The sequence below is a fragment of the Saccopteryx leptura genome, chromosome 2, assembly GCF_036850995.1.
Source record: "Saccopteryx leptura isolate mSacLep1 chromosome 2, mSacLep1_pri_phased_curated, whole genome shotgun sequence".
Classification (NCBI taxonomy): Eukaryota; Metazoa; Chordata; class Mammalia; order Chiroptera; family Emballonuridae; genus Saccopteryx; species Saccopteryx leptura.
In genome coordinates, this window is record NC_089504.1 from 237,096,115 (window position 1) to 237,124,092 (window position 27,978).

Genomic DNA, 27,978 nt, shown 5'->3' on the forward strand with positions numbered 1-27,978 from the left:
GCTTCCCCCATCAAGGGACAGAGGAGCGGTCACAGTCACTGCGCTGTGGGTGTCCCAGTGTGCATCTCATGCGCTAACCCATCCAATCTGCACTGCTGGCCTAGGGGGTGTATTACCATGTCACAGATGAAGAAACCAAGGCTGAGAAGTGAACCAACTTGCCCAAGATCAGCCAGCAGGACCAAACTTTGGTCAGGACCGTTGGAGCCTCAGTGGATCAAGAAGTTGCCATGAAGAGGAAACAGAAGGAGGCGCGCTACTGCCGGATGGTTCCGGCCCACCGCCCCGCCTCACCTGAAGCACCACCTGCGGTCTGGGGTGCCATCCGAGCTCTTGCCCACGGTCACCATCTCGCCGGAGCGAAAGGCCTTCCTCAGGAACACGGGGAAGGAGCGCTCGATGTCCAGGATGGTGGTGGCCCACTGCGGGGAGGGGGGGCCTTAGGTGAGCCTCTCCCGGCCCGGCCCGCACCTACTGCCCAAGGGGCAGAAATGACGTGACCGGCCCGGGTGGGCAGAGAAATGGGCTTTCCAGCTCCCACAGACCCTGGACCCAGGGTTATAAATTCGAATACCCACAGGGACCCTGCGGAATAAATGAGTAAAGCAGGGTCAGGTGCAGACAGGCCGCAGCCCAAGCCCTAGGACTCACGCACCGCAGTCGCCACTCAGTGTAGCACTAGGGAGGAGCAGGGACTTGGGCAAATGAGGGAGCACAGCCCCGTGTTCAGGGGGCAGCCGCCCCCGTCCACCTGAGCGCTGCCAGCCAGGAGTGGGGGCCCGCCTTGCCAGGCTTCCAACTTTTCAAGAAAGGCCAGAAGCCTAGATTTTTATGTGAAATCTCTTAATTTAAAATTTTTGCATTTTTTTTTTAAAGGGTGACATAGAAAAATAAATATTTGCTGATCAAATCCCATCCACAGTACCAGGCTGTCGCTTATGAGCTACACCCAGTGGGGAAACTGAGGCCTGGGGAAGTAAGCAGTGTGGAGAGAGATTCCGAGCAGGTCTGGGTGTGTCCGGGAGACCAGACGTGGGAGGATGACCTTTGGATTTCCTTTTCTCACTGAGCCTTTTCCTTGAAATGTGCTGAATCAAGGTCAGTGTGAGTGCTGCACGTCTGAGCCTTGGAAAGTCCCTGTTTATTGCGAAAACCCAGGTTCATGAACTGAGTGGCCCAGGCAGGCTGGGCCCCAGGGGCCTCTGCTTCTTAGGATTGCACAGAAACCTCTGGGAAGCAAAGCAGCACACACACACACACACACACACACACACACCAACCCCCCCACCCCTTGTCAGTGAGGCCACACCCACACTGTCTTTTACATGACTGAGCACGCTCTGGGCTCAGCGGGGAGCCCTGCTGCAATGCCAGCGATCTCTGAGCATTTCCTGGGCCCACAGAGCTCACTCAGCGGTGCCGATGAAGCTGACCATGTCCTGCAAACTCTTCCACCAGGTGGATTTGAAACCATTGCCAGTGGTCAGGCACGAAGCCACTGGAAAGGCAGTGGGAAGTAGGCAGCAGCCTTGCATGCCCATCTTACAGACAGGGAAGTGGAGGCAGGTGATGTGGCTTGCCCGCGCGGAAGGCCGAGCAGGTGTGGTGGGTCGGATCTCCCCATCCAGGAAGGAGGAGGGCAGGTGGCGGGTAGGGGTACCTGCAGTTTCCAGATGTGCTTGCTCTCCTTGGAGACCTGGCCCACCGTCTCCCCCATGAGGGCGATGAGCATGTTCAGGAGCAGCACGAAGGTGAGGATGATGTAGGTGACCAGCAGGATGATGAACACCACGGGGTACTTGGTGCTGCTCAGCATCTCCAGGTCGCCCATGCCGATGGTCAGCTTGAAGAGGTCCAGGAGGAAGGTGCTGAAGGTGTCGCTGTCGCGGCACGAGGGGTACGTGGGCACCGTGCAGTTGGTGTGGTCCTCGTTGCACACCTTCATGTTGGCGCACGGATTCAGTAGGGACACCAGGGCTGTGGGAGGGACGAGAGTGGCAGTCACTGAGTGTGAGACACAGGCTGAGAGGTGGGGAGAATCGTTCCCATTTGATGGAGGGGAAAACTGAGACTTGGGGGACAGGAGAGCACCGACCCAAAGTTACCCAGCATGCAAGCCAAGCCAAGGGTTGAACCTGGGTCTTCCTGAATCCAAAGCCATTGCTCTTCCCCTAGACTCTCGCTAACAGGGAAGAGGTTCCAAGATCTAGTCAAGGGGCTCTCAACCTGGGGCAATCCCCCCCTCCCCCAGGACATCCGGCAATGTCTTGAGACGTGATTGGCTGTCACAACCTGAGAGGAGTGCTATGAGGCATCTACTCAGCAGCGGCCAGGGACGCTGCTCAACATCCCACCACGCACAGCACGGCCCCACCAAACAGAATGATCAGGCCCCAAACGTCAACGGTGCCAAGGCTAAGAAGCCCTACTCTAGCCTATTGTCCCTAGAGGGTTTGGGAGCCTGAAATGCCAGCATTCCTGGGGGCAGACTCTCTCTCATGTTCCTGTTTTCTGGCCCACACCAGCTCACAGAGGAAGGGGGGAAGCCGAAACCAGGTACCAGTCCCATCAGTCCCAGGAGCCGTGCTTGCTAAGGCCCTTACCCTCTGCAGACATCTCAAACTGCTCATGGTGCTCATCCCTTCCCACTAAGCCCAGACGAAGCCTCAGAGTCCTTTCAACACAGGTTGGCAGCAATAACTGCCCCTACACAATCCAAGGCAGGGTCCATGAGGAGACTGAGCCCCTTCAGTCAGAGAGGCATCGAATGTCAGAGTGCTGCAACCTGGGATTATGGTAATAAATTTTCAACTCATATGCTAATGCTGTTCGATTGTGTAGTGGCTGCTCAAATATGTGCTGAGAAGGATTCTGAGACCTTGTCTGGACTCATCAGAAAAATAGTCCTGTGATCCATTAGCAATGTCTGCCACAGGTACAAAAGTAGAGAACATGAGCATGTGCCATGTTTGTGTCATGTCAGTCTCAGACTACGGATCTAGTGTGCCATAGCAGGAGAAGCCCTGGCACCAAGCTGACCACTAAGTTGCTACTTTAACCCTTAAGTTTCTGCCCCAGTTTCTATAATTAGCACTGCAGTAGGACTGGAGTAGACCTGAATCCCAAACCATTATGGGACTCATGACACCCTGTCTAGTCATTCCAAGTCCTATCACTGGGAGGAGGGCAGCTGTATTCTGTCCCTCTCTCCCCAGCTAAGGCTATACTTCTCATTTGCCAAAATAACCCACACAGAGCGGTTAAACTATTGCCACCTTCAAACTCCTGCTTCAGCTGGTCCCCAGACCAACCTCCTCAGATGTGAATGTGGCCAGGTGAAGTCTGAGCCGGCCCTGCCCTACTGGATGCTAGGCATAGAAGGTCAGACAACCCACCCCAACGGGACCAGCCCAATGGCTTGGTCAGTTTCCCCATCCCTAGTCCCTTCCCAATAGCCTGTGCCACTGAGGCTCCATGGCATCATTACATCCTGGACAAAGTACAGTGGAGAGAGCCAGAATGGAGCTTTAAAAAAGACCTGGGGTAACAGATGATTAAAACTCACTCTCCCCTGTGTCCAAGCCCCTTCAATGTGACTCTGTAGCTCCCTCTATCCAGAGGTTTATTATTCATTGATTCTTCAGAGAGATGGGACATGGGGAAAGCATTTATTTGTTGCTCTACTTAGTTGTACATTCGTATGTTGCTTTCCGTAAGTGCTCTGATTCAAACCCTTGTTGTTTCAGGACGACACTCTAACCAACTGCGCTACCAGCCAGGGCTCCTTCTATCAAGAGGCTTAATCGATTTCCCCGCCCTCTGAACCAAGGCTGGCCTTGAGACTTACTTCAGCCAACAGAGTGAGGCAGAAGTAACGCCACGCCAGGAAGTGACCTTGAATACTTCCACTCACATTCTGAGACCCCTCAGATACCGCCCCCCCCCCCAGCCAAGCCCCGGCTAGACAGCTGGAGGGTGAGTGACCGTGGGGAAGAGAGCAAAGCCACCCCCACGGAGGCCATCCCAGCTGGACCGTCGGCTGGCAACTGCCCACCCAATGAACACAGACACGGGGGCCTGTCAAGATAAGCCAAATCTGTCCAGGTCAACACAGCCACTGAACTGACCCGTGGACTTGCAAACAATAAATACATAGTGGTTGTTTTAAGCCACTAAATTTTAGGTGGCTTCTTTTGCAACGATTCCTAATATACCAGTTTTACCATTTCCTAGCCTTTGAACTCGGGCAAATTATTTAACCTTTCTAAGCCTTAGTCTCCTTATGTATAAAAGGAAATAATAAAGGCACTTACCTCACAGACATGTTGGGAGAAATAAATGAGGCAGGAAGGGGAAAGGACTTCACCCAGTGCCTGGCACACAGTGAGGACTCAACAAACGCAGGCTGTTTTCACACCACCCCGCCAAGCCCCCGGGGCGCCCAGAGCTCACCTGAAGCATAGCCGATCATGAAGAGCAAGTAGACCAGCAGGAAGCGGAACAGGTCTTTGAAGAGGATCTACAGACCCCAGAGGGATAATGAGACGTGGTTTCTCACTCTCCCAATGCCTCCATCCCAAACCCTCTCTCCACCTGCTCCCTTGCCCACCCCATGCCCAGCCCCTGCTGGCTATCCCCACAGTGCCCCTCAGCTCAGGTCCATGGGCACTGTCTGCACATGTAAGAAGTGTACATGGTGTGTGTGCCCCCTCCAGGGCACGCAGTTCAGCAGGTACCCCCACCATACCTTCTGGATCATGATGCTGTAAGTTCCTGTTAGTTTCAGCCCACGTGTGAAGTAAAGGGCGTTCATCCAGCCCAGGACCAAGGCAAAGACCATGACAGCCAGGTAAGCCTCAATGCCTGCCAGGTAGAGGGCCGCCGAGACAATCACCAGCACGGAGTAGATGAAGCTGTGGGCAGCAGAGACCACAAGAGGGGCCAGAGGGAAGAAGGGACAGTGAGGTCCTGAAGGGGGGACATGCCCTAAGCCTTCCAGGATACCAAGGCTTCCTGATCCCCTCTAGAAACCCAGAGAATAAATAAAGTGGATTTCTTTGGGTTCCCCAGCATTCTGTTAACCAGAACACTCAATAAATAGACAATTACTGTGTGTGTAATTGTCACACAGTAATAGAGGACCTGCAAGATCCCAAAGAGATGCCCTTTGGAACTGCTAAAGAAAGATTCAGTGGTGTTTGATAGAGATTTTGTGGCTAAGTGAATTTCACTGTTCCCTAACTCTAGGGAAAAGAAAACAATGTAGGACACACAAGGTAACTAATCCTGTGCCCTAGGCAGACATCATTAATCAATCACAGCATTCTTTCCCACTAAACACAGACACATCCTCAAGATTCTTCTCAACATGGCACTCCAGGAAGACATTAACAACCAATCACCAGCATAAGAAGTTAAATTATTTCTATCTATGGTGCACATGTAACTCTCTAGCAACTCGAATCTTGCTTTAATCAGAAGACCCTATTGCTTAACATTGATTGGCCTTGTCCTGACTTTGGGCTACAGATGTCCAGGCTGGGTGAGCTCAACTCCTAATAGAGTCACATACCCCCACTCCCATCTGGATGACGCCCCAGCCCAACCCCACCTTCCTCACCCAGGAGCTGCCATCCCGGGACCTCTACTCACTAGAGTAGCTGGAAGGAGCCATCGATGAAGAGAGAATTCACTCCAGGACATTTCTTCATGAACAAGTCTTTAATCTGGAGGTGGGGAGAAGGCAGGTAAGAGGGGCGGAACCCGCAGGATGCAGAGGGGAAGCGAGGGGAGAAAGGGGAAGGGAGGGAATAGAAAGAGGCAGACTGTGGTACCGAGAAAAGACGATGGACTCCTTTCGGTTGGGAAAGGCGGAGAGAGCAGGGAAGGAGAGTACAGCATTGGAGCAGGAGGCGAAAGGAGGTGAGGGAAGATAAAAGGAGGAAAGGGACGAGAAGGGTGGGCAGGGTGAGTGGGTTTAGGGGCCAAGCACTCACGTTGGTGAAAAAGAACAGGACCCCAGTGAAGAGCGTGACGATCTCACCGGCCAGCCTCAGGTAGTCTACCGTCGTGTGGTAAGGGTACGGCGGCTAGGGGGCAGGGGACACGCAGGTCCTCACCTGGCCCCATTGCCAGATGTCCCCTCAACACCCCCAACATCTGGATCCTGGGGAGCCTCTCCCTCCTTCTCTCCCCCCTGGGTGCTGGGGAGGCACCTCCTCATCCCATTCCTAAACCTTCTCTAGTTCCTTCCACAGGGAACTCCTAAGGACCCAGCGATGTCCCAGCTCCCGCCGGGCTCGCAGCCACTCACAGTGCCCTCCAGCGGCTGGTAGTAGGCAGTGAGGGTGAAGATGACCATGGCACACAGATAGGAGACCACGTTGATGTAGAAGGAGACAGCCCCGAACTTGCGCCACTTGTCACGCAGCAGTTCGTTGATGGGTTCCACGGCCAGCATCTCATGGCGGTTCTGTGGGAGGCAGGGTGGGTAGGGCCACCCTCCCGGTGGGCAGGCTGACCACAGTATACCCTCCCCCACCCTCTGCCCCGTCAGCAGTTTCTCCTCCGAACCCATTCTTCAGCGATACTCAAGGGTTCGCAGGGGGAGTGGAGGCAGATTCAGAATCAGCCCCTAACTCCTGAGCTCAGCGTTCAAGGCTCTGTGCAGTTCTGCCCCAACTTACCTTTCCAGCCTATTCTAGACTCATAAAACCCAGAGCTGGTAAACTGTTCTCCTGGTCCCCAAACTCTAATCAGTGGATGGTACCAAGCTACTGGCAGCAAAATCCCCTATGTAGCTTGACAAAAATAAAAATCCCTGGGCTTCAACCTCAGAAATCTAATTCAGGAAGCAAGATTGGGAAATTCAGCCCAAGGATGACAAATATTTGACTAACCACATTTTTCCAATTATGAACCCACAGCAGACATCAATAATCGAGTCCTGCACAATAATTTTCTAATATAGTTCCCACGGCAGAAACTGCCAATCAATCAGAGTTTGCACCAAGGATGCTAAACCTCTCGCCACTCCTCATTGAAATCAAGTCGGTCACTAATTTCTAGATGAGGGCAGTAAGCTCAGACAAGAGAAGGCATCTGTCAAAGCTGGACAGAGCCATCCTGTTCCTCCAGTGACTTGAGTCTCTTTATAACCATGGATCTGTGCAACTATATAGCCACAAAGATGCTACTGCAGTATTATTCCTGGTAGTTAGAGGCAGAAACAAACCCAAACGACCAAGAATAGAGGAATGGTTCATTAAAATGGGGAACATTTACATGCAGCAATGATACTCCGGAAGAATACTTAATGGTGCAGAACAATGTTCACAAAATACTGCTAAGTAAAAAAAAAAAAAAAGAGCTTTCAAAACTTCATATAACAACTACTAATGATAATAGCTGACACATAATGTTGATTCTGTGCCAGGCTGTTCTAAAATGAACTCATCTGTCCTCCCAACAGCCCTACGGGATATGCATCATCCTTATCCTCAGCCTCAGAGGGCTGAGTCTCCTGTCTTGAGTCACACAGCATGTAAGTTCCAGAGCCGAATCCTATCCCAGTCCAGCCTGCCCCTAAAGCCCGGCCCTTATAACCCTCTCTTTCTCCCTCAGTGCCAGACGTCATTCTGTACATTTAGTTGGCAACTTCTTTTGCACTCAGCTCCTAGACCCACTGCTTTGGGCCCCAGGGTCACATTCCCTGCTCTCAGCCACAGCCCTCCCTGCCCGGGCCCTGCCTGCTCCGGCACCCACCTCGATCTTGCTGTTGTATACCAGGATCTCCAGCACGGAGGCCTCCTCCCCACACGTGTCCAGGGAGGAGAGGTCATAGAGCGAGGAGTACACGGGTCCGTAGGCCCAGTCCTTGAACTTGCGGGACAGGTGTCTGGTATCCTCATCAGTCACCTCCCGACGGATGATGTGCTGGAAGACCTGCAAGGAGAAGGGAGGGTCAGGGGTCCCAGGGAGAAGCGTTGCAGGGAGGCCCCCGGGAGGGCGGGGTGCAGCCCATCAAAGGGCACCTCCCCACAGAACAGGGGAGGGAGGAAGGAAAACATTTACTGAGAGTGCACTGTGTGCCAGACCCTCTGCTCCTGTCGTCTTGCTGAATTCTTACCCTTACTGTCTTGGTTCGCAGATGAGCAAACCAAGGCTCAGAGGAAGGAAGGGCGTTCCCTGAGGCCGCACGAGCTGGGCCACAGCCACACGGAGCCCAGGCTGACCCTGGGAATCTGAACTGAATGGTATCACCTTTATGTAATTAAAACAGCGATTTAGCAATCTCGTTACTACGTTGATTCTAATGATAATTATCATACTGGCCCTTCCTGATGCCATGCCTACTCTCATTGGCTCCCACACAGGCAAACTAAGGGACAGAGAGGGGTGGGAGTTGCCCAGGGCCACGCAATTTAGTAGGACAGAACCAGATTTTATTTTATTTTTTTTAATTTTTTATTTACAGGGACAGAGAGAGAGAGAGAGTCAGAGAGAGGGATAGATAGGGACAGACAGACAGGAACGGAGAGAGATGAGAAGCATCAATCATCAGTTTTTCGTTGCGACACCCGAGTTGTTCATTGATTGCTTTCTCATATGTGCCTTGACCGCGGGCCTTCAGCAGACCGAGTAACCCCTTGCTTGAGCCAGCAACCTTGGGTCTAGCTGGTGAGCATTTTTTATTTTGCTCAAGCCAGATGAGCCTGCGCTCAAGCTGGCGACCTCGGGGTCTCGAACCTGGGTCCTCGGCATCCCAGTCCAATGCTCTATCCACTGCGCCACCGCCTGGTCAGGCCAGAACCAGATTTTAAACCTGGCCCTTTCTGCCCTAGACTCTAGTATAAATTGCAACTGCAGTAGTTTTTGCAACATCTTAAATAGAGTAATAATGAGCCCCACCTTTGACTGAGCACTTACTACCCATCCCAGGCTCCATACTGAGAGCTTGCAATAGACTGCCTCATCTAGCTGACAGAACAACATTATATCACAAGGCACTGTTACTGTCCCCATTTCACAGATGAGGAAACTGAGGCCCAGAGAGAAGTAGTGAGATGCTCGAGGTCGCACATGGGAAAGTGGCGGAGCTAGCTGGACCAGATACTCCAGACTCCAGAGCTCAGCGGCTTTGGTTCTCAGCCAGGGCAATAGTGTCCCCCGGGGCACAAGTTGGCAACGTCTGGAGACATCTGTGGTTGTCACAGTGGTGGAGTGTGCTACTGGCATCTAGTAGATTAAGGCCAGGGATGTAGCTCAACATGCTACAATGCGCCAGACAGCCCCTCACCCAGAACCGTTCAGCACACAGCTGACACTGCCGAGGCTCAGAAGTCCTGCTCCTGGCCCTGTGCTGTGAGGCCCAGAGCAGGAGGGCCTGGCTGCTCAGCAGGTTGGGAGCTGAGTCAGGACCCAGCGGTGGGCTACTGCCAGGCTGGAACCCTGGGGCTCCGGTTGCCCTCAGTGGCTTGTCCTGGCTGGTAAGAGTGGGGTGGTGAGTATACAGTGGGGTGGGATAAGGAGAGAGGCTCTGGGATGAAGTTGAGTAGCTTGGCTGGACAATAGGGAGCCATAGCAGGTTCTTGAGCTGGGAGATCTACACACTGGGGTTGGCATGATGAGAGGAGGTATGTGTTTTAATAATAATGAATGACAGCAACAGTTACTCCTGTGTGAGTGCATGCCTGTGTGTGTGTGTGTGTGTGTGTGTGTGTGTGTGTGTGTGTGTGTGAGAACAAGAGTGGGTGGCTTCTTGTGCCACCCAGCCCTGCACTCACCCCAATCTTGCCTGTCTTGGCAGCCATCATGAGGGGCGAGAGGCCATCGTTGTTGAGCACAGCCTCCAGGTTGCTGTCAGGGAAGAGGCGGGCACACTTGAGCAGCAGGAGGTCGTACATCTTGGTGACGAACTTGGTGTTCTCACGGGTGTTGTCGGCAATGGCCACCAGCGCATGCAGCACAGTGTTGCCGCGGGAGTCCTGCCGCCGCATGTCCGCCTTCTTGTGGGGGTTTTCCGTCAGGTAGTTGACGATGTGGGGCTGGTTGGTGCAGGCAGCCAGCGACAGGGGCAGCTCACCTGTGGATCAGGGTGGATGGCAGGGGGTCAGGATAGGGGGCCCAGGGTGGAACTCTGCCTGCAGATATTCAGGGGACAGACACCGTGACATTGGATGGAACACCAACAGTCTGTGTCCTGTGGCAGCCCCACATTTCTGTGGGTGATATGAGGAAGACGGCGTGGCTGTTTAGGGGCATGGCCATGCAATTTGGAGGTTGTGAGGCACTTAGTCCTTGAGCCCCACGTAACACATGCCTTTAAGCAGGAAAAATATTCAAACTCTTGCATTGGCCCAACTGGGATGTGGTGGTGATAAAGTTTGGGTCCCTGTGATCTGGCCATTATCCCCAGCGAACACTGGACTAAAGGATGCCCCCAAAAAAGTACAAGGTGCTGACACCCACCAGGGTCCCCATTGTACAGATGGGGAAGCTGAGGCTCAGGGAAGTGAGGTGATGCTCTATCCCTCAGAGGCAAGACCTCGATGACCAAGACCAACACGTGGCCTGTGTACAGGGCACCCTCTGAGCCCTGGGTCTCTGGGGAAGAGTCAGGACTGTGGAGACTACCATGCACTAGGTGGGGGGCTACCTCCCAGCCCCCCACCTGGCCTCCTCACCAAAGTAGAAGTAGCCCCCCTCGTCCTTGGGCTGGAAGAAGCGTCCCCGGGCCTGAGCGTGGACGTCAGCTCCCTGGGCCACGAGGAGCTCCACGTAGTGTTTGCAGCGGCGCTCAATAGCGATGTGCAGGGCGGTCTGACCTGGACAGGAAGTAGGGGGACAGTCACCTAAGGCTCCAGCAGAGCGAAGACCAGACCTGCCCCGCAGGGGGTGGATGCACAGTGTGGCAATCGGGTGGGGGCTGCAGACACGAGCCTTGGTGAGCTGCACCCAAAGGCAGCAATGGACCCTCACAGACACTCCCCAGATGTGGCATGTCTGAGGCCCAAAGTTCTAGCTCTGCTATATCTTGCAAACAGAATTTTAGGCGCGAAGGGTATCCAACTTGTAGAATCCCAGATGTGGGAAACTTTCAGACTCACAAGAGGATTTGATTCTAGAGCAAAAAAAATGGCATTGTGGTCTCACAGAATTTTGAACTCAGGATATAAAATTCATGGGATTTGAATCCTCATATCTGGGAATCTGAATGGTCAAGTCTGATTCACAGAATCTCAGAATTTTAGACCCAGGAGCTGGATCTCGTGACACCTTTGCCTTGAGTTGAGTGTTGTTGGCTCATAGAACTATTTTCATAGAGCTGTAGTGCATCCCGAACCATAGCATCTTAGGTCCAGAATTCCATGTTCACTAGGCCCAGTGCATCTCAGAATCTTGGCACCTTTGATTCTGAAATGCAGAATGTCAAGGTTCATTCATTCATTCATTCATTCAACAGTCAGTTTCTAGGTACATGCTAGAATTTGGGGCCCAGTCCAAAGCTCTTGGAGGTCAGATGAGTGAGGATGGTGCCCCATGCCCCCACATCACTGCCACCCGACCCTGGGCCCCACCTCGGTAGTAGATGTCCCGGAAGGGCGAGTTGATGAACTCCCGCATGTTGCCAGTGCGCTCAGCGATGTCCAAGAGCAAGGGGATGGTGTCATTACGGCCGTTGCTCAAGTTCAGGAGGGCCTTGGGCAGGCAGGTCTTCCCCGTGGACGGCTCTGGGGGGGACAGATGTACAGGATGAGGTGTGCTGGGCAGCAGGGGACAGGGCACCGGGCAGGGGGTCAGAGTTCCTGACTTTGTCATGTCTCCTCTCTGAAAATGTTCCCTATCTGCCCCCCATGGAGCTGAAGGGGGTCAAATGAATTCAGAGACTGAAGTCCTTTAAAATGTGGGAAGCCGCAGCCTGTACAGGGCTGGTATTCACCAAAGCAGATTTGGAGGGAATTATAAAAATTCAAATTGATAGAGGAAATGCTGGGTTTAACAAAGCCAATCTATTTCTTTACTACAGGACTTCTCAGAGCCTTTAATATGCTCCTGGGGGCTGTGAACATTTACAAGGCAGGCACAGCAGGTGGCCCTTGTCCACCAATTTGAACATAAGATTCTTTTCCCATGAATCATTTATACTAGTGCCCCTAGAGGGCAGCAGAAGAGGTAGCCGGTTTTCCAAAGTGTAGACTGCTTGCCATAGTGGATGTGAATTTCCTTAAGAGGGAAGGGAGGGGACTTTGGGGGTTCCACAGATGCAATAACTCTACGAGTGAGGTTTCATCCCACTGTCAAACCTCGCTCATGAAGTCAATCTCCGGTACTAATGGGTCCTTAACACCTGCCACTAACACTTGTTAATGTCCCTTTGCAATTTTCTTTCTCTCGTATTAATTTTTATGGTTATGAGTTGATTTATATCCTAGAAGAATGAGTCAATGAAAAGAGAACTATGAATCAGGCACGTGGCAAAATCATGCTGGGGACACTGGAATGGCCCCCAGGAGTGAGGTTACTTTGACACGCCTCATTCCTGGCTGCTTCCTGCTGCAGCCCTGGCGCCCAGCCCACAGTCAACACTAGGTAACTAGTTCTTGAACGAATAACTGATTCCAGTTCCCCATCTGCATAAAGGGGAGGGGGCTTCCCCAATGCTGGCTGAGGCCCCTGGGAATCCTGTCCAGACACACCCACACTCAGCTCTAACCTGGAGGTGGCCACAGTTGTCGGGCAATTCACAGCTCTCCATGCTGACCTCATCACCTTTCCCTCCCCAAACCCACTCCCAGCCTTCATACATCCCCTTCTCAGAGGATGGCATCTCCAGCCAGACAAAAACCTTTGTATCACTCTTGTCCTTATCCTCCCTTCTTCCCCACATCCACCCCAAGCATGCCTAATTGATCTTACTTCCTATTTCTCCAATTCCTCCACCATTCTCCATCTCTACTGCCATCTCCAACCCTGGCCTAGCCATCGTCTCTCTCACATGTCCAAGGCACCTGCCTGATTTCTACCAGCTTCTCTGACTTCCTTCAGTCCACTTTCCACATAGCAGCTGGAGTGGTCATGTCAAGTATACTTTTGATCACAGTGAACCACTGGGCCTTTGCACATGCTGTCCCTTTACCCTCTCCCTGGTCCTTCCTTTGTCACCTGATTAACTGCAATTCATTCAGACTCAGCTCAAGCATCACCTCCTCCAGGAAGCTCTCTCAGGTTTTTCTGACTAGGTCAAATCCTCCAACGCAGACTCTTGTTGACACACACTACTATTTATAACTGTGCGTTTATTTCTATGATTGCTTGATCAATGTTGGTCTCACCCAGGAATAGGACTGTGACCAACTTGAAGACAGGGTCATGTCTGCTTGGCTCACCATTGTTCACCCCATGCTGAATGCAGCACCTACCACACGGCAGGTGACCAATATGTCAATAAACATTCAACGAGAGGTGAGCTGGGCATGACAGGTAATTCCAAATCAAAAGTAACCCAAAGTATGGGGTATGAAACTAGACCCTGGATTTGGGCTTCCACACCCTCAGACCTAACTTATAGTGGGGTTGGGGAGCTGCCAGTCTGGATCCTGGGATGAGATGTCAAGAACAGTGCCTTCCCAGAAATGGGAGAAACGCGCAGTTCCAGACTTGACCACCAGGTGGCGAAGTGGCTCTGCCCATGGGGGAGGGTGGGGCCGCTGGAGCACCCGCCCCATGTTAAAGGAGGTTGTCAAAATTTGGTGGTGGGGAAAGAGCGGGACGTGAAAGATGAGCTCATGAGTCTCTGGCTAGAAAAACATGCCGGGAGGGTCCAGGTTTTGTGGAGCCTGAGACTTTATACAACTTGGGGGTCTTGTTTATGAAAACACACAATTATGAATTCAAAATGAGGTGAGAAGCTTGAGCAAGTGAGGGGCTCTGAAGCTTAATTTATGGGCCTCACAGTTTAAGTCCCCCTCTCTGCAGGCACTATTCTCTATGATTTCAAGGACCCCCCTACACTGCCTTGGGGTTCCCAGTCTAGGCTAAGCTTCCCCCGCCACACACACACACACACACACACACACACTCAGGAGAAGCCAGAAGGAAGCCCAGGCCAGCCCTCCATGGCGCCGCTCTGTCTGCTGAAGGCACAGGCCTCTGCTCCCCATGTCACAGGGGTTCTCTCTGCCCCGAGGCTCCCCAGTTTAGCCTAATGAACTCCACTTTGGCCTAATGAACCTGGGAAGCCAGGAGGGGCCATGTGACCGGGACTCACATGTGAGTGATCTTCAGTGAGATTATCTGCACTGTCACCGAGACCCTCTGAGGGCAGCAGGGAGCTCCTGTCCTCCTACAATGCTAAACGCGTCCCCCAAACGAGGCGACATCGTCAGGCCTGACACCATGAATGAATATTTTTTGTAAATGTGATCATTTATAAATCTTCAATTTTTAAATTTCTGACAGACACAATGATACGGCATTGTATTGCTTGTGTATGATATACCACAGATCGGTCACCCCATGTAATTTTTTTAAGACTTTATTTATTCTATTTTTAGAGAGGGGAGAGAGAGAGAGAGAGAGAGAGAGAGAGAGAGAAGGGGGGAGGAGCAGGAAGCATCAACTCCCATATGTGCCTTGACCAGGCAAGCCCAGGTTTCAAACCGGCAAACCTCAGTGTTCCAGGTCGACGCTTTATCCCATTGCGCCACCACAGGTCAGACTACCTCACATAATTTACTTAAAGTACCTGAAGTCTCAAAAAAAAATGGCCCTTCCTGCCTCCTTGAAGCTTTGACAGCCCCAAGCTGTCAACCATGGCCCGCCTTCCTGAGACAGACCCTCCTTTGTAACAGGTAACACAATTCTTGATGTTTTTATATTGATTTATGGGGTCGAATGGCCGGTTAATTATGGCTCATCTAGTACCAGGCACGTAGCAGGTGCCTGACTTGGGTCGAGAGGTGCACAGGCTAACTTCCTGGATTTACAGAGAAGGCCGAGGGAGCTGGTGCCCTGAGGTGTTTGGGGGCTGCAGGGTGAGCTCTCTGGGCTGGGGGAGTCCTAGGGCAGAGGTGACGGAGCCTTCAGCAGAGGGAGGGAGGCCGGAGAGCTAGGCAGGGCAGTTGGGAAGTAGGGGGGGGCCTGATCCCCCGCCCTGAGCTCCCCTCAGAGGGAGCAGGAGCTCCCCGGAAACCCAGCTGCTCAGCACTGTGGAAGTGGAATCCCCTCTGCTCAGAGGACAGGGCTATGCAACTATCATTCCCCAGTGTACACATGAGGAAATTGAGGCTCAGAGGGGCCACACATCCCTTAAGTGATGGAAGGGGGATTTGAACCCAGGTAGGTGGACTCTGTTTGCCTTCTATACTGATCTTTTCATAAATAAAGCCTGAACAAATGAACTAATAAAGATAGCGAAAGCCAGAAAGGTTAAATTATATGGTGAGCCTGACCAGGTGGTGGCACAGTGGATAGAGCATCAAACTGAGACCCAGAGAACACAGGTTCAAAACCCCGAGGTTGCTGGCTTGAGTGCAGGCTCACCAGCTTCAGCATGGGGTCGCTGGCTTAAGCATGGGATCACAGACATGACCCCATGGTCACTGGCTTGAGCCAAAAGGTCACTGGCTTGAAGCCCAAGGTTGCTGGCTTGAGCCCAAGGTCGCTGGCTTGAGCAAGGGGTCACTCGCTCTGCTGTAAACCCCCTGATCAAGGCATATATGAGAAATCAATCAATGAACAACTAAGCCGCAATGAAGAATTGATGCTTCTCATCTCTCTCCCTTCCTGTCTGCCTGTCCCTATCTGTCCTTCTCTCTGACTCTCTCTGTCTCTGTCCAAAAAAAAAAAATGGTGAAAGACACAAAGGACCAGATTCCTTGTCCAGTGCTCTTTCTGGCCAGTGCAGCCCACTGACCCAGGGGAAGATGCTGGGGGGAAAGGACCCACCTGTGCCAGGCTCCCCCACCTCTGGCTGGCCCGCCCCCTCTCCTGCCTGGGTGGCTCACCCCGGAACTCCTCGTCCGTCAGACGCTTCTTGTGGGTCAGCAAGAAGGGGAGCAGCCCGTCTAGGTCAGCGGTGGAGCCTCGAGACACGATGTCAAAGAGGATGGGCCGGTTGAAGACTTTGAGGATGGGGGGCGGCTGGGGGGCGGGAGCTTTGGGGCTCTGCGGCTGCTTCCTGGAGAAGGGAAGGCATGGTCATAGGAGGGCTTGTCCTGTGCCCACCCCACCATCCCTGGGGGGCAGGCAGAGCCTTAGGGATAGACCAGACCGAGAGGAAAGGGATAGCTGGAGACACAAAGAAATGTTTAATTCAACACACTCTTCTTAGTACCTACTGTGTTTTAAGTGGTAAAATATGAACAAACAGCAATACACAAGCCTGTCCATCCACCCATCCATCCATCCATTCTGCCATTTGTCATTTATTGAATACTTACTGAGCCAGACAAAGACTGAAGGAGGCGAAGGCAGTGAGAAAATAGAGGAAGAAGGGAAGGAGAGCCCGAGGCCAGGGCAGGCAGTGGGCAATGGCCAAGGGGCAGAGAATACCGTCGCCAGAGAGCCCTCCGGTGGCGTGTGCCAGGGAAGCGGGTGCTCTCCGGATGATGGGGCCACAGAGACTGCTACAGCCCCTCATGGCACCTGCAGAGCCCCCATTTTATCTGCTCCTGAACTCTGACCTTTGATCTAAGATGTGAAATGAAAAGAACACCATCACCTTCAAACCTCACTGAGGCAGCATTCGGGGTCTTGGAAGACCTCAGCCACTCAGACACACCCCAGTTCCCTTACCGCGCCCCCAAAGCCATCAGCCCTGACTGTCAGGAGACTTCAAGGAGGAGGTCTGAGAGGGGGAAAGGGGACAGACATGGAGCCCATCAGCTTCGGAGGGATGGGGACACTGAGGCATTTTGCTGCCCTGAGTCTGTTTCCACCTGAGCAGAGGTTGTGCGGACATCTGCGGAGCTTTGTTCCTGGACACATCAAGCCTCTCCAGCCTCAGGCCCTCATATGTGCACTTTCCTCCACCTGGAGCACCTTCCCCCCATGTGGCTGCCCTTTCTCATCCCCTAGCTTTGGGCTTAAATGGCAGCTCCTCCAAGAAGCCCTCCTGGACTACCTTTCCTGTATCAGCTTCCCTCTCCTACCTCACAGCCCCTCCTCCAACTCAAATTGTATATTCACATACTTATTTATTGCCTGTCTAACCCTCCATTGGAAGGTGCCACCTGAGAAGGGGCATATCTGGTCTCGCTCATCCCTGGAGCCCCAGGGGCAACCCCACTGCCTGGCACATGATGGGTGCTTGGGAAACAGCCACTGAATAAATCAGTGACTCAGTAATAAATAAAGGGGACAGCCCTTCACCTGGCAAGGGCTGAGAAGGTGAAGGGGCTGCATCCAAAGATATAACTGAGTCTGATCAGCGAGGAGGACAGGAGAACCGGGTAACAACAGGACAAGTCCAGACTTCAAGATTGTCCTCCGGATACCACAGACGCCTGAGAGGGGTGTCTAGGGGTTTTCATGGGTGGCAGGCTGGACCAGTAGACAACGGATGAACAGATGAGTGATGCTGGATGGACAGACTGAACAAGTGAATGGGCAGGCAGAAAGATGGGTAGCTGGATGAATGGGTGAGTAGTTGATGCAGTAGAGTCGAGGAAAGGGGCTGGTTTCCAACTCGGGGCACTCGGGGCACGTGAGGCACGGCAGGGTCCAGAGCTAGAAAGGGTCACAGACTGCACTAGTCCAGCAGGAGCAGAGGCTGGGGGCGGTGGTGACGATAAAACTGTCGTTGTCAGCCCACCCCACCTCCCACCCAAATTGCCAAAAGCTGGGGAACTCCCTGGACTTCCTAAAGGACCAGGAAGGAGACTCAATCTCATAAGGCTTGGCATCTGCAGGTGACAGACACCAGAGACAGGCTGGAAACAACCTTGAGAGCCCAGGTTTGCAGAATGCCACACAAACCACAGGAAGATGTCAGGAAAATGCCTTGGAGTCTGGAATCTGGGCTGCAGGAGTCAGCTCAGCTGAACCCATGGCGGGTGGATGGGGCCCAGACAATGTGATACAGGGAACTGGCTGTAGGGAACTGGAGCTCAGCCTAGCGCAGAATGCATCATTGAGATGGCCGTGTGTTGTTACCCCACCCAGGGGCTTCTCTCCACTCTCCCTCTCTTCTCTCAGCCCACTTCCTTCATGGGAGAGAAAGCGTTAATGCTTTGGCGGTCTGAACTCGCCCCAAACCCCAGGAGAGCCACCATAAGTCCAGGAATGAAGGTGTGATACTTGGAAGAGACTCAGGAGTGGCAGTTGGGGTGTGTGCCAGCAGAAGAAAGTAGATGGGTGGATGGGTGGGTGGGTGGATGGACGGATGGATGGATGGACGGACAGATAAGAAAAATTAGTGGAAATTGAGTGAATCAGTGATGAGCAAATGAATGAGTGAGTGGAACAAATGGATGGACAGATATCTAGGTGAATGAACTGGTGAAAAGAAGGAAGGAAAGAAGGAAGGAAGGAAAAAAAGGAGGAAGGGAAGTAGGGAGGGAGGAAGGGAGGGAGGGAGGGAGGGAGGAAAGGAGGAAAGGAGAAATGGAGGGAGGGAGGATAGAGGGAGGGAAGGAGGGAGGAAGAGGAAGGATGAGAGAGAAAATAGAACATTAAAAATAAATGAATGATAAATGGTTTGATAGATAACTGATTGGTTGGATAACTAGAAACAACGTGTAGATGAGAGGATGGATGGATGGATGGATGGATGGATGGATGGATGGATGGATGGTAGATGGATGGATGGATGGATGAATGGATGGATAGTAGATGGATGGATGAATGGATGGATGGATGGATGGGTGGAAAAGTGGTGGATGAATGAAAGGTTGACTAAATGAGTGGAGGGATAGACAAATAGATAACAAAAATAAATGGGTAAATAAATATTTAAATGATGATGGACAGGTGGACTGAACAAGTGGATGGACAAGTGGAAAGACAGGTAGCTGGATAAATGGATGAGTAGAGGATGAATGGATGAGTGGGTGGATGGATGAACAGACAAGTATATAAAAAGATGGACAGGTTGGTGGGTGGGTGGAGAGGTGGGTGGGGGGTGAGAGGTGGGGGGTGGGTGGAGAGGTGGGGGGGTGAGAGGTGGGGGGGTTAATGGAGAGGTGGGTGGTTAGATGGAGAGGTGGGGGGGTGGGGGTGAGAGGTGAGGGGGTGGATGGAGAGGTGGGTGGGGGGTGGAGAGGTGGGTGGGGGGTGAGAGGTGGGGGGGTTAATGGAGAAGTGGGTGGTTAGATGGAGAGGTGGGGGGTGGGGGTGAGAGGTGAGGGGGTGGATGGAGAGGTGGGTGGGGGGTGGAGAGGTGGGTGGGGGGTGAGAGGTGGGTGGGGGGTGAGAGGTGGGGGGGTGGAGAGGTGGGGGGGTGAGAGGTGGGGGGGGGTGGAGAGGTGGGGGGTGAGAGGTGGGGGGGTGGGTGGAGAGGTGGGGGGGTGAGAGGTGGGGGGGTGGAGAGGTGGGGGGGTGAGAGGTGGGGGGGTGGAGAGGTGGGGGGGTGAGAGGTGGGTGGGTTAATGGAGAAGTGGGTGGTTAGATGGAGAGGTGGGTGGGGGGTGGGGGGGTGAGAGGTAGGTGGGTTGATGGAGAGGTGGGTGGGGGGTGGAGAGGTGGGTGGGGGGTGAGAGGTGGGTGGGGGGTGGGGGTGAGAGGTGGGTGGGTTGATGGAGAGGTGGGTAGGGGGTGGAGAGGTGGGTGGGGAGGTGAGAGGTGGGTGGGTTGATGGAGAGGTGGGTGGGGGGGTGAGAGGTGGGTGGGGGGGTGAGAGGTGGGTGGGGGGGTGAGAGGTGGGTGGGTTGATGGAGAGGTGCATGCATTCAATAGAGAAGAGACCACTGGCCAGGCAGCCAGCAATACTCACTCCATGACCTTCCTCCTCCACCGCTTGTTGTCACTGGGGTGGTGACGATAGGTGCCGTAGTCAAAGAGTGAATCCATGGGTGCCTTCTTGGGTCCGGGCACCACCGAGGACTCATAGAGGGTGGACTCCAGCAGGTCAATGGGGTTGGGCACCCCCTTGCGGAAGGCACCCTGGAACTTCATGCGCAGGTTTGGTCGCCCATCGCCTGCGCTGGCGGGGCGACCAGCATCCGCCGGTGAGGGCGAGGGTGATCCATCTTCCCCCTCAAACAGATTGGCCAGTGAAGAGAGGGGGAAGGCCTCCCCACCAGGGGGGCCACTCTCCTCCCCAGGGGGCTCGGCCACCTCCCCAGGTCCTGTGCGGGCGCCTTCGCTGGGATCTGCCATGCTGACCCCAGACCTGTCTGCACTGCTGGGCCTGCAAGGGAACAGGAGAGGAGTCAGGCAGAGCCAGGCCAGTGGTGGGGGCTCCAGGAAGCCCCCTCCCATATGGGCAAACAGCCCTGCTGCCAGCTGCTTCAAAGCCACCGTTGTAATGACAGGGGTGCTGGGTGGCCACTCCCAGATGTGGTTGGCCGCCAGCCCCAGGCAGGAGCTGCAACAGGAGCCTCTTTCAGGGACCAGGAAACACAAGTCAGCCTCGGGCCCAGCTACCCTGGGCATGCGCGGGCGCGGGAAGGGCCTCAAAGACACCCTGCAACCTCAGACCTGGAGCTGAGGCTTACCCCTGCCCAACCCAACCAGCTTCGGAGCCCCATGGAGCAGGGTGCAAAGCCAGGCTCCACCCCTAGCAACTGCGTGAGGATGGCAAGTCAACAGTTCACAGCCTTGGGTGTTTCACTGGTAAAATGGGAATATCAAAACACAGTGCCTGGCACACAGTCAGCACCTACAAAGCAATCCTCAGCTACATGCTTTGAGCACAGTAAGTGCTCAGAAAATCCGTGTGAACCCACTGTGTCCTCAGTAGTGAACCTAGTACCCTCAATTTCCTCACCAACACCGTCATTCTGATCCCCATTTTCCAGAAGAGGAAAGCAAGGCCCCAAGACTGTAGCTGACTCCCCACCGGCACAAACTGCTCCCAGGGCCAAGTGCTGATGCCCCCCCACTCCCACCCCGACCTGGTTAACTCCCATCCATCTGCGTTCCCAGCTCAATTGTCCCTTCCTCTGGGAAGCCCTCCCTGACCATCTGTTTACAGCAGGGGTCGGGAACCTTTTTGGCTGAGAGAGCCATGAACGCCACATATTTTAAAATGTAATTTCATGCCTGACCAGGTGGTGGCGCAGTGGATAGAGTGTTGGACTGGGATGCGGAGGACCCAGGTTCGAGACCCCGAGGTCACCAGCTTGAGCACAGGCTCATCTGGTTTGAGCAAAGCTCACCAGCTTGGACCCAAGGTCGCTGGCTCCAGCAAGGCGTTACTCGATCTGCTGGTCAAGGCACATATGAGAAAGCAATCAATGAACAACTAAGGTGTTGCAACAAAAAACTAATAATTGATGCTTCTCATCTCTCTCTGTTCCTGTCTGTCTGTCCCTATCTATCCCTCTCTCTGACTCTCTCTCTCTGTCTCTGTAAAATAAATAAATAAATAAATAAATAAAATGTAATTCCATGAGAGCCATACAACGACCCATGTACATTACGCATTATCCAATAAAAATTTGGTGTTGTCCCAGAGGACAGCTGTGATTGGCTCCAGCCACCCGCAACCATGAACATGAGCAGTAGGAAATGAATGGATTGTAATACATGAGAATGTTTTATATTTTTAACGTTATTATTTTTTTATTAAAGATTTGTCTGTGAGCCATATGCAGCCATCAAAAGAGCCACATCTGGCTCGCGAGCCATAGGTTCCCGAGCCCTGGTTTACAGCAATGGTTTTCAACCAGTGTGCCACAAGAATTTTTAAGACGTGCAATCGCTGACTATTTAGTCAGGGGTACTGACTTCTTTTCCCTCAGATTGTCAAATTAAAAAATGACAACAGCCAGCACAACAATAGCTGTCTGGTGTAAATGAATCAAAATTATACCTATTTTTTTGGTCACATCAGCAAAAAATATACTTTCAGGTGTGCTGCACAATTTCAGCAATTAGTGTATGTGTGCCATGAGATGAAAAAGGTTGAAGACTGTGGGTTTTAGAGGACCAGTTAATTCCCAGCCTGCATCTGTCTTGTTCACTCCTGAGTTCCCAACATCTGGAAGTGTCACATGGACAAATGACCTGTGAGAAAGGTATTTTTTGTTCTCATTTCTCAGATGAGGAAACTGGAGCTTCAAGAAGGGCAGTGACGCCTGACCAGGCGTTGCTGTCCCTCTTTCTGACTCTGTCTCTGCCACAAAAAAAAAAAAAAAAAAAAAAAGAAGGGCAGTGACCCTGGCCTGTTGGCTGAGTGGTAGAGCATCAGACAAGCATGTGGGAGTCCCGGGTTCCATCCCGGGTCAGGGCACACAGGAGAAGCGCCCATCTGCTTCTCCACCCCTCCCCCTCTCCTTCCTCTCTGTCTCTCTCTTCCCCTCCCTCAGCTAGGGCTCCACTGGAGCAGAGTTGGCCCGGGTGCTGAGGACAGCTACATGGCCTTTACCTCAGGTGCTAGAATGGCTCCGGCTGCAACAAAAATGCCCCAGATGGGCCAAGTATCACCCCCTGGTGGGCATGCCGGGTGGATCCCAGTAGGGCGCATGCGGGAGTCTGTCTGACTGCTCCTCGCTTCTAACTTCGAAAAAATACAAAAAAAAGAAAAAAAGAAGGGCAGTGATGCCTGACCAGGCGGTGGTGCAGTAGATAGATCACCAGCTTGAGCACAGGTTCATCTGGTTTGAGCAAGGCTCACCAGGAGCAGGAGTGAACAAGGTCACTGGCTTGAGTGAGAGGTCATTCAGTCTGTTGTAGCCCCCTGGTCAAGGCACATATGAGAAAGCAGTCAATGAACAACTAAGGTGCTGCAATGAAGAATTGATGCTTCTCATGTCTGTCCCTTCCTGTCTGTCTGAATCTCACTGTCTCTGTCACACACACACACAGAAAAGAAGGGCAGTGACACTATTAGGACAGTGTATTTTCAACCGCTGGTCCACCAGAAATTCCGTGTTGGTCCACGAAAGAGTTAAGCACCGTGATATTGTATGAAGATTGCAGACTCATTGATCTTAGGCAAATTTGCTTATGCTCAGGGTGATTGCCACTTTATCAGTTTGTATCATCAATGAAAATACTACTGAGGTTGTCTCAGGTATCTTTGGACCTCGCAGGTTCATTTGAACAACCTTTTGCACAGTGCAGGTCATCTACAAGTCATGTGTAATAGACAAAAAACATTTGGACAAACTTATGACTCAATGCGTCGTGCATGTGGAGCTCAAAAGTCAAGCACCAGCTTGTACTATGTTGCACTGTCAAGCGCGGTCAGATAAAACTTTATTTGTTACGTGTTTCTGTTTCTGGCCGGCTAGGCCACCAGTCCCCAAGTGTAAAAAGGTGCAAAGCTACTGATATAGAGGCCATTTTGACAGTTGTCAGATGGGAGGGAGTGGAAGGGATGGGTGGCAGAGGTGAAGGGATTAAGAAATACAAATTGTGGCCTGACCTGTGGTGGCACAGTAGATAAGGCGTCGACCTGGAACGCTGAGGTTGCTGGTTCGAAACCCTGGGCTTGCCTGATCAAGGCACATATGGCAGTTGATGCTTCCTGCTCCTCCCCTCCTTCTCTCTCTCTCTCTAAAATAAATAAAGTTTTTAAAAAAAGATTTAAAAAAAAAAGAAGTACAAATTGGTAGTTATGCAATAGTCACAGGGATGTAAAGCATAGCATTGGGAATATAGTCAATTTCCCTACTGTATTATGGCAATAGAATAATACAATACAAACTATTGAATATTGTAGTACCTATGTATGGTGTCAGATAGGTACTAGTTTTATCGAGGTGATCACTTTGCAAGTTATATAAATGTCTAATCACTGGGCTGTACACCTGAAATTAGTATTTTGTGTGTCAATTGTAATTTAAAAATAAAGATAAATAAATAAAAGAGGGGCACTCGCCTGATCAGGCGGTGGTGCAGTGGGTGGAGCGTCAGACTGGGATGCGGAAGGACCCGGGTTCGAGACCCCGAGGTAGCCAGCTTCAGCGCAGGCTCATCTGGCTTGAGCAAAAGGTTCACCAGCTTGGACCCAGGGTTGCTGGCTCGAGCAAGGGGTTACTCAGTTTGCTGAAGGCCTGCGGTCGAGGCACATATGAGAAAGCAATCAATGAACAGCTAAGGTGTCGCAACAAAAAACTGATGATTGCCTGACCAGGCAGTGGCGCAGTGGATAGAGCGTCGGACTGGGATGCCGAGGACCCAGGTTCGAGACCCTGAGGTTGCCAGCTTGAGCACAGGCTCATCTGGCTTGAGCAAAAAAAGCTCACTAGTTTGGACCCAAGGTCACTGGCTCGAGCAAGGGTTACTCAGTCTGCTGAAGGCCCGTGGTCAAGGCACATATGAGAAAGCAATCAATGAACAACTCGGGTGTCGCAACAAAAAACTGATGATTGATGCTTCTCATCTCTCTCCGTTCCTGTCTGTCTGTCCCCATCTATCCCTCTCTCTGACTCTCTCTCTCTGTCCCTGTAAAAAAAAAAAAAAAAAAAAGAGGGGCACTCACAGCTTGGAGGGAGACAAGCTGGACTTGAACCCAGGTCTCTCTGGCTCCAGGCCCAACAATGAGCCAGGAGCAAGGGCAGGAAGGGCAAGGCCCTGCTGGCTGGCAGCCCGCCCTCTGTGCACCCCGCCGGGTGAGTGGGGCTGGGCACTGAGGAACCCCCAGCACCCCAGCCAGGCAGCAGGGTGGTGTCTGAAGAGCCCTCTTTTCTGTCTCCTCTCCCGCCCAACATATTAGCAGAGGAACAAAGACTGGTTCCCACCTTGTTTGTTCTGTGGCTGCAAGGAGGGAAGGCTTGGGCCAGAGCCGTGGGGACTGCTAGAGGTCTCTCTTGGTGGGCGCAGGGGGGCACACAGATGTCAGAGCTCCGGCCAGGGACTGGCCCCTCCCCACGCACCAGTATGGAAGGCGAGCTGCAACGTGACATTCGGGTCATTCAGCCCTGGTCTCTAATCTCAGAACTGCTATTAGCCTATCACTTTAGCTACCTGAGCCTCAGTTTCCTTGCCTATAAACTGGGTACAATTGTAGTAGCTTTTTCATAGGAGATCAGGCATCTCCAGTACTGACCCTGGGATTAAACTGGGGGCTGTCAATAATTATAATTAAAGGAAGAAGGAAGGGTTAGGAGCACAGTTTTTTGTTGTTTTTTGTGACAGAAACAGAGAGAGTCAGAGAGAGGGACAGAGACAGACAAGCAGCAGGAAGGGAGAGAGATGAGAAGCATCAATTCTTCCTTGTGGCTCTTTAGTTGTTCATTGATTACTTTCTCATATGTGCCTTGACCGGGAGGCTACAGCAGACCCAGTGACCCCTTGCTCAAGCCAGCGACCTTGGGTTCAAGCTGGTGAGCCTTGCTCAAACCAGATGAGCCCACGTTCAAGCTGGTGACCTTGGGGTCTCGATCCTGGGTCCTCCGCATCCCAGTCTGACGCTCTATCCACTGCGCCACCGCCTGGTCAGGCAGCAGCACAGTTTTTGATGTCAGATATTGCTGGTTCCTATCCTGGAAACTAGCAGCTTTGTGATCTTCGATGAATCACTTCCTCTTTCTAGGCCTCGGTTTTCACCACCTGTACAACCCGGCAACCACGCCTCCACCTAGAGATCTTGGGATGTGCTAGTGACCTCAGGAATTTGAAACACCCACTCTGCTGGCACCTAGTAGGACCTCAGGAAACATGTAGTTCGTGTGCACCAGCCAGGCGGGAAAAGGAAATGTGGATCCTTGTCCCCTAGCAGCAGTCGCATGACTTTGGGCTTTGTTCTGGAGGAATATGAGGCAGGAAGGGGTGTCTGTTGGGGGTACAGGCATAAGGGGGGACATTAGACTCCCCCAGAAACAGCCCTGTTGCCTCACTGGGGACTGTAAGTCAGGGAGAGAGGAGGCATTGAGCACATGTCTGTGCTGTCAGCACCCTCCTAATTACACACCCCTTCCCAAGGCATCCCTTCCCCACACCCACCTCAGGGGCCCAAGGCCAGAGGAGGCAGCCAGGAGGGCCCCTCCCAAACCCCACCATGCTGCACCCCGCCCCCAAGGAACCCCAGCCTAGGCAGCATCCAGGGGTTCTGGGACTCCACAACTGCAGGTCTGAAGTCAGCCAGCCCCGGGTTCAAATCCCTTCCCAGCCACTCACTGATTGCGTGTAGCCTTGGGCAAGGCACAGTGATCATTGCTAGCAATTTAGTTGTGATGAAATCCTAATTATGAAATAAAGCTCCCTCATTATCACAATTCTGTTGGTCTCACTGTGCCAGGCACCAGCCTACAAGCTTCACAGGCTCAAAGATCTGCTCCCCAGGACACTTCACAATGCCTGGAGCACTGGCGCAATGCACAGGAAGGGGAGAGCTACCAGTATGTAGGAGGTCAAGGCCAAGAACAGTGTTAAACATCCTACAGTGCAAGGACAGTCCCCACCACTAGGAATGATCCAGACAAGAGGTCAACAGCGCTGAGGCTGCAAAACGCTGCTCTCCAAGAAGGCACAAAATCCTCATTTTATAGAGGAGGAAACTGAGGCTCTGAGAGATTAGGTGACTGAGGCAACAGAGCAGGGTAACAACAGAGCCAGGATTCAAAGGCGGGTGGCTGTCTGCAGAGTCTGGGTGCCAGACATCGCCCGGAGCCATTACAGGATTGTGTTCAGGCCACAAAACCACTCTGGGAGGTAAGGGTTATTGTTACCAGCTCAGGCTAAGCTCTCTGGGCCTCAGTTTCCCACCCACACAATAAGGGTTGCAATAACAGCGTCTATCCCATAGGGCTGCTGGGATATAAAAGCAGGGCAGGTGTTTCTTGGGGACCTTCGTAAGCATTTGAAAATGCTTAGACCATCATCATGACCGTTAGGATACAGTCCAGTTTACCTGTCCCCCTCAACCCCTAGCCCTGCACACACAGGTACTACTACAGACTGGCACTCACAGCCCACGATAAAACTCACCAAGGCCCTTCCAGCCTAGCCTTGGGTTAATCACTCAGAGCCTGGTGAGCAAAGTGGGGCTACTGCTCCCACTTTAGAGCTGCGGATACTGAGGCTCTGAGGCCACCCAGGGAGTTAACCCTGGATTCCTTCTACACCGCACCACACTGGTGTGTGTATACACAACAACGCACACGTACACACACAAGTGCGTGTACACACCCACATACACAGGACCTGCTCTGCAGCTCTGTGGCAGTTCCCTCCCCAAACAGTACCCTGTTCTCTGTGGTCAGGGAAAGAGTTCACTCCCTGTTCTAATTTGCCCTGTAGGTTGTAATTACACATTCCAAACCCCTGCCAGACTCCGGAGGGAGGGAGGGGTGCAGGCGAGAGGGGGAGGCGGAGGGAGGCAGAGAGTCCTCAAGTGCGCCGTGTGCTGTGCCTGTGAATGTCCTGTAAGCTTGCTTACTCGTGGCAGCAGGCAGGCAGCAGGGGCTCAAGCAAGGACATTTACACGTGAGTGTGGACATCCCCACAGGGTCACCACTGCGTTCACTTACAGCAGCAGATTTTAAACATCTTTAAAAATCCAAACCCTTTGTTTGAATGTATTTACTAGAGATTGTCGTCCACACACTGATGGACGGACGTGGGGATCTAAATCTCAGGGCCCAAGGAACAGGATTAGAAGTCATTTGCCTATTCGTTCGTCCAGCCAATATTGATTGAGCACCTACTGCGGGCCCGGTACTGGGGATACAGATGTGAGCAAGACAGGAATCTCTGCCCTCCTGGGTGGACCTTCTGGGGGAAACAAGATAAACAGCTAGACAAAGTAAAAAGCAGTCGTGTCTGGTGGTGGTAAGCGCTGTGCAGACCAGGAGCTCAGGAATGGCCGAGCTAAGAGGTGCAGGGGTCCTGAGCAGGGTGAGGACAATCAAGACTGAGCCGGGGTCC

The 27,978-nt window shown here is 52.6% G+C and overlaps 1 protein-coding gene across 1 annotated transcript in view; it reads right to left on the reverse strand.

Moving 5' to 3' along the window:
* Positions 1-27,978, reverse strand: part of TRPV4 (transient receptor potential cation channel subfamily V member 4) — a 41,345-nt gene that overhangs the window by 2,660 nt on the left and 10,707 nt on the right. Inside the window, exons 2-14 of the mRNA XM_066370716.1 lie at positions 19,934-20,350; positions 16,008-16,180; positions 11,580-11,732; positions 10,686-10,826; positions 9,786-10,084; positions 7,765-7,944; positions 6,314-6,472; positions 5,997-6,089; positions 5,653-5,726; positions 4,748-4,913; positions 4,453-4,519; positions 1,661-1,977; positions 295-422 (exon numbers count right to left, since the gene is read on the reverse strand). Of these exons, the coding sequence (XP_066226813.1) occupies positions 295-422; positions 1,661-1,977; positions 4,453-4,519; positions 4,748-4,913; positions 5,653-5,726; positions 5,997-6,089; positions 6,314-6,472; positions 7,765-7,944; positions 9,786-10,084; positions 10,686-10,826; positions 11,580-11,732; positions 16,008-16,180; positions 19,934-20,319 (2,336 nt within the window). The 5' untranslated portion in view covers positions 20,320-20,350. The remainder of the gene's footprint in view (positions 1-294; positions 423-1,660; positions 1,978-4,452; positions 4,520-4,747; positions 4,914-5,652; positions 5,727-5,996; positions 6,090-6,313; positions 6,473-7,764; positions 7,945-9,785; positions 10,085-10,685; positions 10,827-11,579; positions 11,733-16,007; positions 16,181-19,933; positions 20,351-27,978) is intronic.